At 44.5% G+C, this 13,529-nt stretch overlaps 1 protein-coding gene across 1 annotated transcript; it reads left to right on the top strand.

Annotated features, from left to right (window-relative positions):
- Positions 1–1,578: 1,578 nt before the first annotated feature.
- On the top strand, positions 1,579–11,569 carry LOC306922727 (MOB kinase activator 2). The gene is made up of 5 exons (XM_079500534.1): positions 1,579–2,049; positions 4,607–4,746; positions 7,631–7,727; positions 7,991–8,115; positions 10,642–11,569. Exons 1-5 carry the CDS (start codon positions 1,967–1,969, stop codon positions 10,884–10,886), a joined length of 690 nt encoding a protein of 229 aa, XP_079356660.1. The 5' UTR covers positions 1,579–1,966; the 3' UTR covers positions 10,887–11,569.
- The last annotated feature ends 1,960 nt before the right edge of the window (positions 11,570–13,529 follow it).

The following is a 13,529-nucleotide window of genomic DNA, read 5'->3' as shown; positions in this document are numbered from 1 at the left end:
TCAGGGTTTGTTTGAATCAGGGCAAGGAAACTACGGTTGGGTCAGAATATGTCATCCAACTCTTCCCAAACCCCTTGCACTCTGCACCTGACCCATACTGTACTCTGTGTGTGCACGTGTAGCTGTGTACGTGTGTGTGTGTGTGTGTGTGTGTGTGTGTGTGTGTGTGTGTGTGTGTGTGTGTGTGTGTGTGTGTGTGTGTGTGTGTGTGTGTGTGACTGTGTGTGTCAATTGAGTGTGTGTTACTGTGTACAGTACAGGTATGGTAAGGTGGTATGCATAATAATGGCTTCTTGAAGTGCCATTCATCTTGTACATTCAGCCACAGTCCACCTCACCCTCCTATGTGACCTGTGCAATATATATGCATACAGTACATCCGTATTTCCTCTAGTGGATTTGTGGTACGAGCAATTATTGTTTAAATCCCCTGAAACTTTTACACTCAAGTGAAGGCAACGTTGGATTTTGCCACGGAACTGACTAAAGGGGGCACTGTGTGTGTGTGTGTGTGTGTGTGTGTGTGTGTGTGTGTGTGTGTGTGTGTGTGTGTGTGTGTGTGTGTGTGTGTGTGTGTGTGTGTGTGTGTGTGTGTGTGTGTGTGTGTGTGTGTGTGTGTGTGTGCGTGTCACAGAGTGGTTGTGATATGCCTTTCTTCTTTTTTTGTAAAGTGGACTGATGCTGGCGGTTCCTTGCATATAGAGAGTAACGTGTCCGTTACCTGTCGTCAAATTTTGCTTGTACATTCAGATAAGAACCCTAATAAACACGTCAAACCATGAAGGGGCGTGGAGTCTTTTTTTGCTTTTCACGGATGTCAACAGGACACAAACACACACTCACGCTTGAGCAGATGCACAAATAATATGTTTACCTTAAGGGCAGGTGAGCGAGCCGGAGGATTAGGTTTCTTACAATTACTGTTATATGCTCATACACTAGTATCCCATCCCCCTCTCCCTACAATACAAACAGACCTGCCTAGCACTTTTAGTATCTACTGTGCCCATGGGGCTGCTGAGGGGGAAGAAGTTAATGTAACGTGAGGAGGGAGACAGACAGCAGAAAGAAAACTTCTGTTTATCAGGAAGTTGTTTATTGCTGCTCCCTCGTTGCAAGTGTGTCTCTGTCTGTGTGTGTGTGTGTGTGTCTCTGTGTGTGTGTGTGTGTGTGTGTGTGTATTTCTTTCCTTGGCACTGACACACACCGCAGTTTTCATCACATTCCTCCAGAGTTTTACGAGGGGGCCCGCGAGATGATGAATACACGACCGGTCTCCACAAATAACCTCCTGTCTCACACCAAGTATAAACTCTTTTGTTCAGTCTCTATCTCTCCCTCCCTTACTCATTCTGCTGATCTCACACCTTGCCTCCCTCTCTCCTTCCACTTCTCCGTCCCTCACACAATGGAGGTGTGCCTGCACCCTGCACCTGCCCGCCCGAGCTCCAGGGGAGTGCGCACACACATAGCAGCGGGACGTGCACGTGGGAAGGGGAGGGGTTGGAGGACAGTGGAGGTGGGGTCGATGTTGTGGAGGAACCTGCCTGTCCGCTTGGAGTCCCGGAGTCTGAGAGGAGGAGCATTAGGGGTGTCGGTTCTCAAACAAAGGATACATGTACAGAAAACCCACACACTGACACTACTAGAACGCTGTAGAGAGAGAGACACACACACACACAGACGAGAGAAGGGGGAGGGCTTGGGTTTTGTCTACACAGCTGGCGTTGCGATCCGATCCACAATTCCTCCAGGGGGCCTTTTTTTAGTTTGAAAGTTTTGGGTAGGAGGTTTTTCAGAGCAATTGCCTCTCATCCACTATGGAATATAAGTCAGAGCAGAGTGTGTGAGAGCCCTGTTTACCATGTGTTATCTCTAGTGTGCAAGTGAGTGTGTACGTGTGTTTGTGTTTGGGATGGAAAAGGGGGGGCGGCTGTACCGACAGCTCTGCTCTTAGCTCAACGCCATGGGGGGTTGCCATAGTTACCCCTCGGCTTCGGAGACGGACGCTGTGAGTCTTCAGCCCTCAGACATCAGCAATGAAAAACTGTGAGTCTCATCCCCTCCTGACCTGTCTTCTCTCTTTCTCTGTCATTCTCTCACATGTCTCTGTCTGTGTCCTTCTCTGACCTGTTAACTTACATTCGCTAGGGTTATCTGCCATCCAGTCACTGCAGGCTGTCATTTATTTAGCTCTTTTTTTGTCCTTTGTCTGCTGTCTAACAAACATCTTGTTTGGGATTTTTTGGCACTGGCAGTGCCAATGCCGTATCGCATTATGTCTTCCTGCTTTCTATTGGAGAGACAGGGTAAAGAAATTGAGTTGAGCTACACATGGTTAACTGAGGAATGTTTTCTAGATAAGAAGGGGTGTGTGTGTGTGTGTGTGTGTGTGTGTGTGTGTGTGTGTGTGTGTGTGTGTGTGTGTGTGTGTGTGTGTGTGTTACATATTTGTCTGATACAATCATTGGGGGTGGATTCCTTTAGCACCGAGAACATGTGTTTGAAAACTATTTGGAGTTAGTTAACTAAGAATAGATAATGCATAATTATAATTCATATTATTCCTGCATATTAAAACACCCAATTGATTTAACGCTGACATTTACCAAAATGAAGACCGGTGGGTCCTTTTCTTTTTATTGTACAGGTCCATGTGGGTACATTTTGACACAGATAAATGTGCACAGGGGGTTTTAGCGTCTGGCTGTGTGTGTTTTAGGACTGAGCTTCTGGAGTTTGTGCGACTGCGCTGCTGGGAACAGTGTTTATTTGACCCACACAGCAGAGGCAAAAGTAAACACGAAAAGTGAAACAGCAGGTTCACAAGGACACCATGTTTACATGCAAACACAATCGTTACGAGTCACTGTGTGCGGGTGTGTGTGTGTGTGTGTGTGTGTGTGTGTGTGTGTGTGTGTGTGTGTGTGTGTGTGTGTGTACAGGTTAACTGGTAGCCAAGGGCTGGCATGACGCCAGAAACCACACACACACAACTCGCCCCCCGCGAAAAGTGAAGAACGGTCGCCCCGGAATTTCGAAAAGTGAAGAACGGTCGCCACAAAGCCGTGGATAGCTCGCCCCCAAAGCATGGATATCTCGCCCCAAAGCGTGGATATCTTGCCCAGAAATGTGGATATCTCGCCCCATGTTTATTTCTCATTTTTATCGTTTATTTTACCTTATTTCTCATATTAAAAACTCTGGCTCATGGCCAGCCATTATCACCTCAAGATAATCGCGGTTTGGGGCGAGTTGGAATTGGGGCGAGCAGTTTGGTATTCGGCAGGACTAATTGAGCTACAGAAGCTGGCACAGAATAGCCTGTAGGAAGTCAACAAAGCAAGTTCCTCTGTACACTGGGTAGCCTGTGATGGCATGGTTCAGCATCTGTCATTACTCCCTAATCTAGATTCAATACACAGACGCTGTGCTGTACATAAACCACATTGTGCTGTCTCTCTCTCTCTTTCCCCTGTCTCTCTTCTCTACCTAACCTGGCTGTCTCTGTCTCCCCGTCCGCACGCACGCGCGCGCGCGCACACGCACGCGCACACACACACGCACATGGAGGGCACAGTGTTTCTATTATCACAGGAGGCAAGGTCACGCAGAGTAAACGCTCCATGCTGCTGTGTTTTTAAATTTGAGCGCAGCAGTTGCCTATTTTTAGAAGAATTTGTAAAGATTTTAATTTATAACATAAAGACAAATTAGACACTCATACTGACTGAAAAATACGCTTTTCTTCTCATCACACACAAGCCACCGCCGTTGTCATGAGTGGCTGCCCAGTGCCCTGTTTTGCATAAATTCAAATCCCTTTGTCCGAGTTGGTCACATGCGTTTGACTTTCCAGTACATAGGCTACTACTAGGCGTGATATCACAATGCGTGACCATATATGGGGACATTCCAGCAATAACTGCGACCTTCGGTCGCAATAATCATTAAGACAATACAGCTGTGTCTCATCATCATACCAACCATATACAACCATATACCAAAATTACAAAGGGTTAGGGAAACAAGTTGAAACATTACAAATCCCACTACAAACCACAACCCAAAGATGCTCAGCAGACCGATATACTTACTGGGCCCTTCTTCGTGTGTTACATATTGCACCAAGTCAGACTCAGGTCCATTAGTTAAGCTGACCATTGCAGGATTCTACCCCATTAAATTACACCAGCTCAGAATTGATTGGATTCATTACATTAACTACAGAACCACTGGTCCAGTGGTCCATTTTGGGTTTGCTGCAAAATAAGTGTGTGGGTGTGTGCGTGCGTGTGTGTGTGTGTGTGTGTAAGAAAAAAGAACCAGATAGGCAGAGACCATAAAAGTGTGTTATCTACTGACTGCAGCAGGAGTAGTTTATCCAGTGACCCATCGATTGCTCTACACGGCAATATCTTCTCTCTCTGTCTGCAACAACTTCTCTCCCTGTTCCTGCTGACTGTCTCATTTTCTCTCTGCTTTCACTCGCTGTCCTCCACTGATCTCCATCTATCTCTACCTATTTCTCTTTCCCCTTCTCTGTCCCAGCCCCCAACCCCCCCGGTATCTCTCCGGCTCATTAAATCTGTACTGTACTCTCTAGGGGAATTAACAACAATAATCTGGAGGAGCGTCCGTACCTCCAGCAGCAGTATGTGTGCCTGCAAATCACTCACACAGACATGGCTGCCCTTGTTGCCCTGCCGCCTGGCATTGACCAGGCAGAGTGGCTGGCCACTAACAGTAAGTAAAACACCCCATTACTTTCACTACACTGGATTCTGCTTCATTTGGCAGGTATCTAAGTACTCTCTTCTTCCAACATCTGTTAGAGAGCCACTCCTGTACTCAGTGTACTGTACTGTGATGATCCTCATCTCTGGAACTAACATGTAGCCGCATGGGTCTCTTGACTCAAATCCTGCCTGAACCTCTTTTCTGCACTAATTTGTCTGTATCTCAAAAATCACACCTGTGTGAAGTGAGGGGCGCTCTTATCATGGCGAAAGGGCCTTTCTGTGCAGAGTTTGCATGTTCTCCCCGTGTCCCCTAGGGTAGGTACCCTCAAAAAAACATGCAGTAATCCTGGTCTCTAAACAAACTGCCTCCCCCTGGCCAGCCGGGGCGCCTGATGGATGGGAAAGGAACTGGTTGGAATAACGTGTTCCTTCCACGTGCTACGTCCAACCAGGGAAACTCCCCCCTGTCACGTGTAAAGGAGCAACTTGGACACTCAGGCAGGAAGGAAGCATGAGTTCAAGTCCGTTGCTCTCCCCATGTCCCCCATATATGGAGACTAGGTTGGCGGAGGGTGTGTAGAGAGCCCAGGATCACATTAGATAATTGGCACAGGGGTGAAAAAATGGGTTAAAAAATCGAGGGATAAAAAAAAAAAAAAAAAAACATCATCATGATGAGAAGGAAAACTGGCCAAAGCTGGAACTGCAGGCGGGCAAATTACATGCACAAGCAAAAGAGCGCACAGCTGGGGTTAACAACACAGAGCGCTCGTTCATGAATCGATTCAGGCACGTTCATGGAGGTTAGTACTGCCGCATTTGGGCACCCAAATCAAGAAAAATGCAGAAGTATAGATCGTTCTTCTGGATGCTTCAAACGCCAGTGACCCAACTTCCATTGAAATGAATAGCTGGTGGTGGTGCAGTCCGCCCTCTAGTTTATATACTGTAACTATGCCCTGGTGTGGTTCTGTGCAATGATGTCTTCCCTTTATTTTGGGTTACTTCCTGGAGGCTGAAACCTTGAGAGTCAAAAGTGCCAATCAAAAAACAGCGCTTTTCTGTTTCAAAATCAACCCCTCCCCCTCATAATCATACCACAACAGGTGTTGGCTTTGCTAATACAAACATGTAGCAACATTATGTATGGATATACGGCATAGGCTACGGCTTTTGTTTTGATGTTAATATTATAGATTCTATTGCAACCAGCAACATTGGATAAAAATAAGCCTACATGGTTGTAGTGACAATCTTGAACTAACATTTTTGCCACTCGGCAGGGCACATGGAAACGTTTTTGACGCGTTTACAATAATCAAATAATAATATTTAGATGCATATAAAAGAAACGGTAAAAACCGTGTAATCTCCCCAGCGTGCCCATACCATGCCATTCACCACCTGCCTGCTACACCTGTGTCCCTTAAATCACTGCCTGTCAATCCCTGCGGCACACCCCCCCCACAGTGAACCCGCCCACAACTGGCCAAATTGCACACAGGCAGAATGGCTCCTTCAATGGTGGTGAATGAATTTATCCAACACGATAAAGTTTGTGGCTTCTGACCTCTGTCACAAGTGCAGTTCAGCCAGTCAGTGAAAAGAAAAAATCACTTCTGTCCTTGATGATAACCATTACCAATCCTACAGTTTGAATTCTCACATGGAGAAAAAATAATGATGTAAAAAAACGTGGGTGCTCATATAGGAGGAGGTGGAGAGACTGACATCCATGTATACTGGATACTGCGTTCGGATATAGGCACTGAGCGCACTGATGCCAATACCAGGCCAGCTCACTCATGTCCACCGGCTCCCTGGTTATCTGAAACCCTCAGATCTGAACGAACACCTCTCAGGGCAGCCGAAAGGAAGTGGCACAAGACAAAGTTGTTTTTGTGTTTTAGGGTATTTTTGCACATGTCTTAATTGTCGATTTTGTGTGTGTAACCTCGGCAGCATTGCAAATGAGGGTGAACTTCAATGCTCTTTTCGAGAATAAATAAAGGTTTCAAAAGATCTATCAATCAATCAATGGAACCATATTTCACTCACTCCTTCTGCCTTAAGTTCTCCCTCTCACTATCCACTGCTAAATCCTCTTTCTACCAAAATCCAATCCTGTACCTCTAACCCACTTTCTCCTCCCTCCTCCTTCTCTCCCTTCTGGCTTCAAAACTATGGAATGCACTGACCATTGCAATCAGAACTGCAGACTCACTCCCAATCTTCCGCCGTAGTCTGAAAACCTACAGACTCTATCTTAGCCCATAGCACTTGCCCTAGCCTCGACGACCTTACAGGCGTATGCAAAGGCTCAACTTATGTAACTTAGATGGTAGACATAGCACTCTATAGTATATACGCATAGTTTCATTATATAGACATTCCACTGTTAGGTTCTTAGCTTACATATGATTCATGATGACTATATACCATGTTTTTATTCTTGCTTACTGTAAATCGCTCTGGATTAATAGCGTCTGCTAAATGCCTAAATTGTAAATTGTAATACATCAGTGCGCTCCCTGTGCGTATATCCGAACACTCCCTTAATGAACTGGAGGGCGTGATTATATAAAAACATAATTTTAACAATTACTATACACTTACATGCCAAAATTCTTCCTCCTTATATAATAATAATACCTGGTCATGTTTTGGGGGCAATCACGGCACACCATCTTTAAATACATAAGTATTGCTGTCACTTTGTCAACCTTTGAACCATTTGAACCACAGCATCCGTATTCTGGGTGGAACATGAACCAAAAACTGCAGATGTACAAGCTCTCAACGTGGACGCGTTTTTTCAACATGTTGTGAGCTTATGGATTGGCTATTTTTCTAATTTTGTCATTATGTAATTTTCTTTATTTCTGTAGCAATAGCGTTCTTCAAGAACATCAACCTGTTCTCCAGTGCATTGTCGGAGTTCTGCACCTCAAACACCTGCCCGGCTGCCTGTGGCCCTGGCAACATGTAGGTTACGGGAAACACAACCGCACCCACATGCGCACACACACACACACACACACACACACACACACAACTACACACACACACACACACACACACACACACACACACACACACACACACACGCGGTTAGTGCAATCTTTGTATTACGAATGATAATCACCTTTGGTGTATGTGTACAGCATACAATGTTTTCAGTAATGCAATGAAATGACTGTAATCTCTTGTGCGTGCGTGCGTGTGTGTGCGTGTGTGTGCATACAAAGGGTTTATGTTTGGATTGATGAGCAGGGCAAGAAGCTGAAGTGCTCTGCTCCTCTGTACTTTGACTACGCCATGTCATACATCCAGGAGCTGCTGACAGACGAGGATGTCTTCCCCACCAGAGCAGGTGAACCTACTCTCATAGATGTATTTCATCACATTTTTACATTTTCATATCTACGAGAGTCTTAAGGCCTATTCATACTCCAGTTGTAGGTGTTGAAGGACCACTTCACCGTTAAAATACATGTATGACAGTCTTAATGTAAGGCTAGTTAACCACACCACTATGGTTCACAGTAAAGTCCTCATTCGGGTCCATCTTTAGATCGAGTTACATCTTGTACTTCATCATAGTATGAAAATGGTGGATCTGTGCCGATCCTTGTCCGAGCCGATCCCGGATCCGTGTCATGCAGTACAAGCTCACAACACAAAGTGGCGTGAGCTTGTAGATCTACTATGTTTTTTTTTCATGCCTACAATGACATGCCCAAAATTAAAGGCGCCATGTTCAAATGTGGTTAAAACACTTTTTGTACTTCAGAGACTCTATACATCCACGTATGATAATAACAGCATCTTAAGGTTAGCAAGGAATTTCACCTCAAAAACTAGCCATGTGTTGGACGCATGGAGAATATAGGTTGCTACCTTCAGAAAGGATATATGGGGCTCTATTTTCGTCCAAGCTTTCTAACGCCACTATTTGGGGATTTAGCATTGGGGAAGGGGCGTTCCCCTACTAAAGTGGCTATTTTGGTCACCTGTCTAAATCCCTAAAACACCTCCGCTACCCGCTACATTATGCATAGGTGTGGTTTGGGCATTACAATAATGAAACCAATCACCGTGCCACATGCCATTGCCTTTAAGAGATCCGTTGCCCCTTATGCCCAGTGCTATATTGCTTCATAGCCTTACGGTCTATGCTCATAGCCCATGGAAGAGTGATGCGTTGCTGCCTTGAAGTCTGCATCCCCCGTGCCGTTTTTCTTTTTTTCCACTGTGCACAGAGCCAAGAACACTCATCTTTTCATTGAGTCACAACTCGCTCATTTTTTTAATTTCAAAGTGCTGTGTAATCTACGAAATTCGAGCTTTCATTTGGTATATAGTGTAGGCCGTCTCTACGAAACGGTATCAAGCGAAAAGGAAAGTTCAGGAAATCGGATTAAACCCCATTTGCTGTGCTATAGGCCGGGTAATGAAACTGAACGAGCAAATGGAATCGTGCACAATGCCTGCCAAATTTGGCTTCTTTGACTAGACTAGATAATTTACAATTTAGGCATTTAGCAGACGCTCTTAATCCAGAGCGATTTACATTTAAGCAAGAACAAAAAGCATGGCAATACATCACATACATAAAAAGTAGTTAAGTAGCTAAGAACGTAACGTAGTGGAATATCTATATAATGAAACTATACATATAAACTATACATACTATACTATACTATGCATATATACTATAAAGTGCTATGACTACATAACATGCAATTCTAGTGTTGTCTACGTAGCTATAAGTCTGTATAAAAAGCTGTCTAAGTCTACATAAAGTGCTATCTATGTAGACACATAGATAGCACTTTCGACACAAGGAAGTGACAGGCACTCACTCCTGCTTATTATAGGAAAAGTACAAAGAGATGCGTAGGAGAATAAGGAGAGATGAAGCAGCCTGACTCCGTGGACATCTCCATTGCAGGCGCGCAGCACGCGCCGCTCTATACCAAACTAATTTGGCATTACGGGTTACGGGTGCTTTTAAACTCCACTATGCACCTTCCCAAATGTGTGTGACCATAGACATTTAGGGGAAAGCATGCCAACACGCCCATGACCACACCTTTAGACGCAAATACCGGTGTCGGCATAATGGATAGTGGGTGACGCTGGACCAATACCATTTAGGGACAGGGCAAGCTCCTATAGGCCTACTCGTAATTTTCGGGCAGCGGCTGACTTGCGGGCAGCGTCGCGGGTAACGGCACTTACGGCAGTGACGAAAATAGAGCCCATGGTGTCCCAGCATACAATAAGGTCAGACTAAAGAGGTCCTTTGTCCACCAACCGACTTTGAGGCTTAATCAGGAGTTGTAGCCAGGGGTAATCTAATCGCTGGACATTGCTCTTGTCTTCATGTCTTTATGTAGGCTTATGTGTATGTAATGTTTTGTTCTTTTTTACTATGTCAAATATGTGCATACATGGCTGCCGGGTCCAAGACAAATTTCAGTGTGAACTGACAATAAAGTACCATACTTTGGGACAAATAGCAGCAGTTTTTTCTCAAGACTATTTAAATACGGGTAGTATACAAAAATCAGATTTAAGATGTGTTTCAAGGTCGCAGCTCTGTTTACATGTGCAGTAGGTCTACTTGGTACAGATAGTAGTCGTTAGGGTGGTTGTATTCCTTTAGCTAACCTTCTTTTGTCGCAACAGTTCACAAATCTTGCTGTGTTTGCACTCACTACTCACTTCTGGTGGAAACATTACTCAAATGTTTTAATTAAGTAAAAGTATCAATAATGCTATGTAGAAATACTAGTATTATATCATATCATAATATGTGTGGATGCATTATTGACACTTTTAACTGTTGTTGTTGTTGTTGTTGTTAACCCCTCCCCCCTCACTCTCTCCACAGGTGCAGTGTTCCCCACGGGCTTTGTGTTTCTGGTGCAGAAAGTGTTCCTGCTGCTGTTCAGGAGCTTGGCTCACATCTACTGGTCTCACTACAGAGACACGCTGGCATTGGGGCTGAATGCGGACCTCAACTCCCTCTTCATGCACCTCACCCTGTTCTGCCGCCAGCATGCACTGCTGGATCCAGAGGACACAGAACCTCTGCAGGACCTGATCATGGCTCTGGGACAGCACAATTACAGCTAAAGAACACAAGGACCTGATCATGGCTCTGGGACAGCACAATTACAGCTAAAGAACACACACTGAGGATTTTACTGTCTGACACACTCATATGCATGACTTCTTCTATGGACCTTTTCCTTCAGAAGGCTACATAATGCCTCAACCTCTGAGCAGGCCCATTCGCCCCGCTACATCCCGAACCTCAGCCACGTCAACCCTGGCATTCCTATTTTGTTAATAGGTCTTTACCTATTCTCAAATAATTCTCAAACTAGAAAAAAAATAGCAGATTGCGTATTTTTCAAATAGGGCGTAAGTGGTTGAAGAGTGACACGCAGACTCATGTGTAGTTGAATCATTTGTTCATTGTTGAGCTGGCTCTTTCCTAATTCACAATGCCCTGACCACTCTTTCAGTTGTTTACCTTCATGCTTGGACTTCAACGAGGAGAGACTGACAGATGTGAACATAAAAAGTGCCAACAGAGTTTCTGTATGTTGGAGTGTGAACAAGTCCACTGTGATTTAGAAAAGAGATGAATGGACAGCCCCCTTTTTAATGTATATAATTTAAATATGTCTTGTGAGATATGCCATATTAAGTGTACATGTTAGTGAATCTTAAAATGATGTGTTATAATGTTATAAACAGGTCAATGTTCTTAAGGTCCTCATTTTAGACTAAAATAAAAACACTTAAAGATGTGTTTTGCAAGTTTGTTTAATTAATGGTAATTCTTTTTGATAATTCACATTTACGGTCATTGTGAAATTGAAGCATTCTAAACAACCTTCAAAAGAATCTCTATTGTTCATTTAACTCAGGGGTTTTCAACTGATTTTGACCGAGGGACCACCATCCTGACCAAGAGAAACCTGGGGACCACCACTATTGTGGCGGGTGGGTGGGGTCCATCATAGACCTACCTGACACAATAGTGGTGGGGGCTCATGCACCATTCCATGGGTTAAGATTACGGTTATTTTATTCCTTGTTACTCACTAATCACAATATCACAGACATTAATGACCTGCACAAAAGTTTTCAAAGGCACATTTTTGTTGGATACAGCCACATTTGAATGGACCAAAACGGGACACTGAAAGAAAGAAAGAAAGAAAGCCTACATGGAGACATTATTTGCCACCATGCCAGTCATGAACCAATACAGCCACCTTGTCACAATAACTCACAACGAACCTCAGCAACCACACATACATAACCTGCTGTTTATCAGTCTTCAATTGAAAATTTACATTTGGAACATTTTGGCCCAAAACCTCTAGCTCGAACCAAAAGGAAATAGCAAATTCAATATGATTATTGAAGTTATCAAGAGCCACATACACATACTGTTCCCTTTTACAACTCACATACTTGGTCCCCCCCAAAATGACAGTAATAGTACACCAGCTTGAATCACACTAGTATACACACAGCATACAACACAAGCAGCAGCAGAAAAGAAGCAACAAACAAAGTTCCTAACTTCCTATATTGAGCCGTCTTGTACTTGACTTCACCAGTTGTGTAAGTGATGCCAGAGTCAAACTTTGGAACCCATGGATGGAGAGATAGAGCCTCCGGCTGACCGGCTCTCTCTCTAGTAGTTCATGATGAGTCCTCCAACGGTGTCTCCAGTCATCTCCATCCTCCACACATCTGGCTAGCTGGCTTTCCCCCCATTATCAATCGCAATGACCAGCCTCAATTCTCCTGGCTGCAGTCTTCTCAGTTCTCACTCAGCCTTGGATGTAGCCTGATTATCAGACTGTAGCTTTCCACTCAGAGAGTGGGCGGGGTCTTTGGGCTGGATCCAGGCTACCTTGGATGTTTAGTACTGCACATAGCATTCTCGTGTAGTGCAGTGGTCAGGGATTTAGGGCAGGTACCGTTCTAGTGTCCAGCATTCACAGCATGTCACAGGAGGACTCAGAGTTGAGAAGAAGCTGAGCTTGGGGGTCTGGGGTCATCACCCTGGCTTGTGTACCTGTGGAGCAGGTTGAGAGAGACACCATAAGCTTTGAGTATAAGTAAGTAGGGTACAAATAAAAAAGTGAGCTGACCAAGTGCCAATACTGTACACTGTACCTTTAGTATAGGGCTATAGGCATTATAGGGGTTAACCTACTTACTACGGTATGCCTTGAAATAAATTGAGATAGAAATCTAGATTCAGGTACATAAAACCTGGTTCAATATCACTTTCAATTAAACCATCATTGGTAAACAGTTAAGAATATTCTTAAATGTAACTTGTCACGCAATTTGACCTTTTACCACGCACCACGCCACACCTCTCATTTCTCACGCACGCACAATACGCACGCCGAGGGGGGCATAAAATGTGGCAAAAAAGCCAAGCCGGCTCTCATAATAACAATTTTCTCCGCGGCTCCACCGCGTAATAACGCGCGCCCATGTGTGCGTCCTCACAAACGGCAAAATAGCCGATCTGCAGGAGATCATGCAGCGCTGTTATATGCAGTAGAAGGGTAACCAGGCAGTGGACCACCAAATCGTCAGCAGGGTCCCTGACTGTGACGCATGGAAATGAGCCATATCGCTTCGAAATATTTTTCATGGAAGACAATATAGCCTCTTTATAAGGCAGTGAAGGCCTAGCCTGGCTAATAAGCCAGACCGAATCAGCCGTTGGCAAAA

The sequence above is a fragment of the Electrona antarctica genome (genome assembly GCF_951216825.1).
Source record: "Electrona antarctica genome assembly, chromosome: 5".
Taxonomy (NCBI): Eukaryota; Metazoa; Chordata; class Actinopteri; order Myctophiformes; family Myctophidae; genus Electrona; species Electrona antarctica.
The sequence above is the reverse complement of the archived record's forward strand: the minus strand, read 5'-3'. Positions and strand labels throughout refer to the sequence as shown.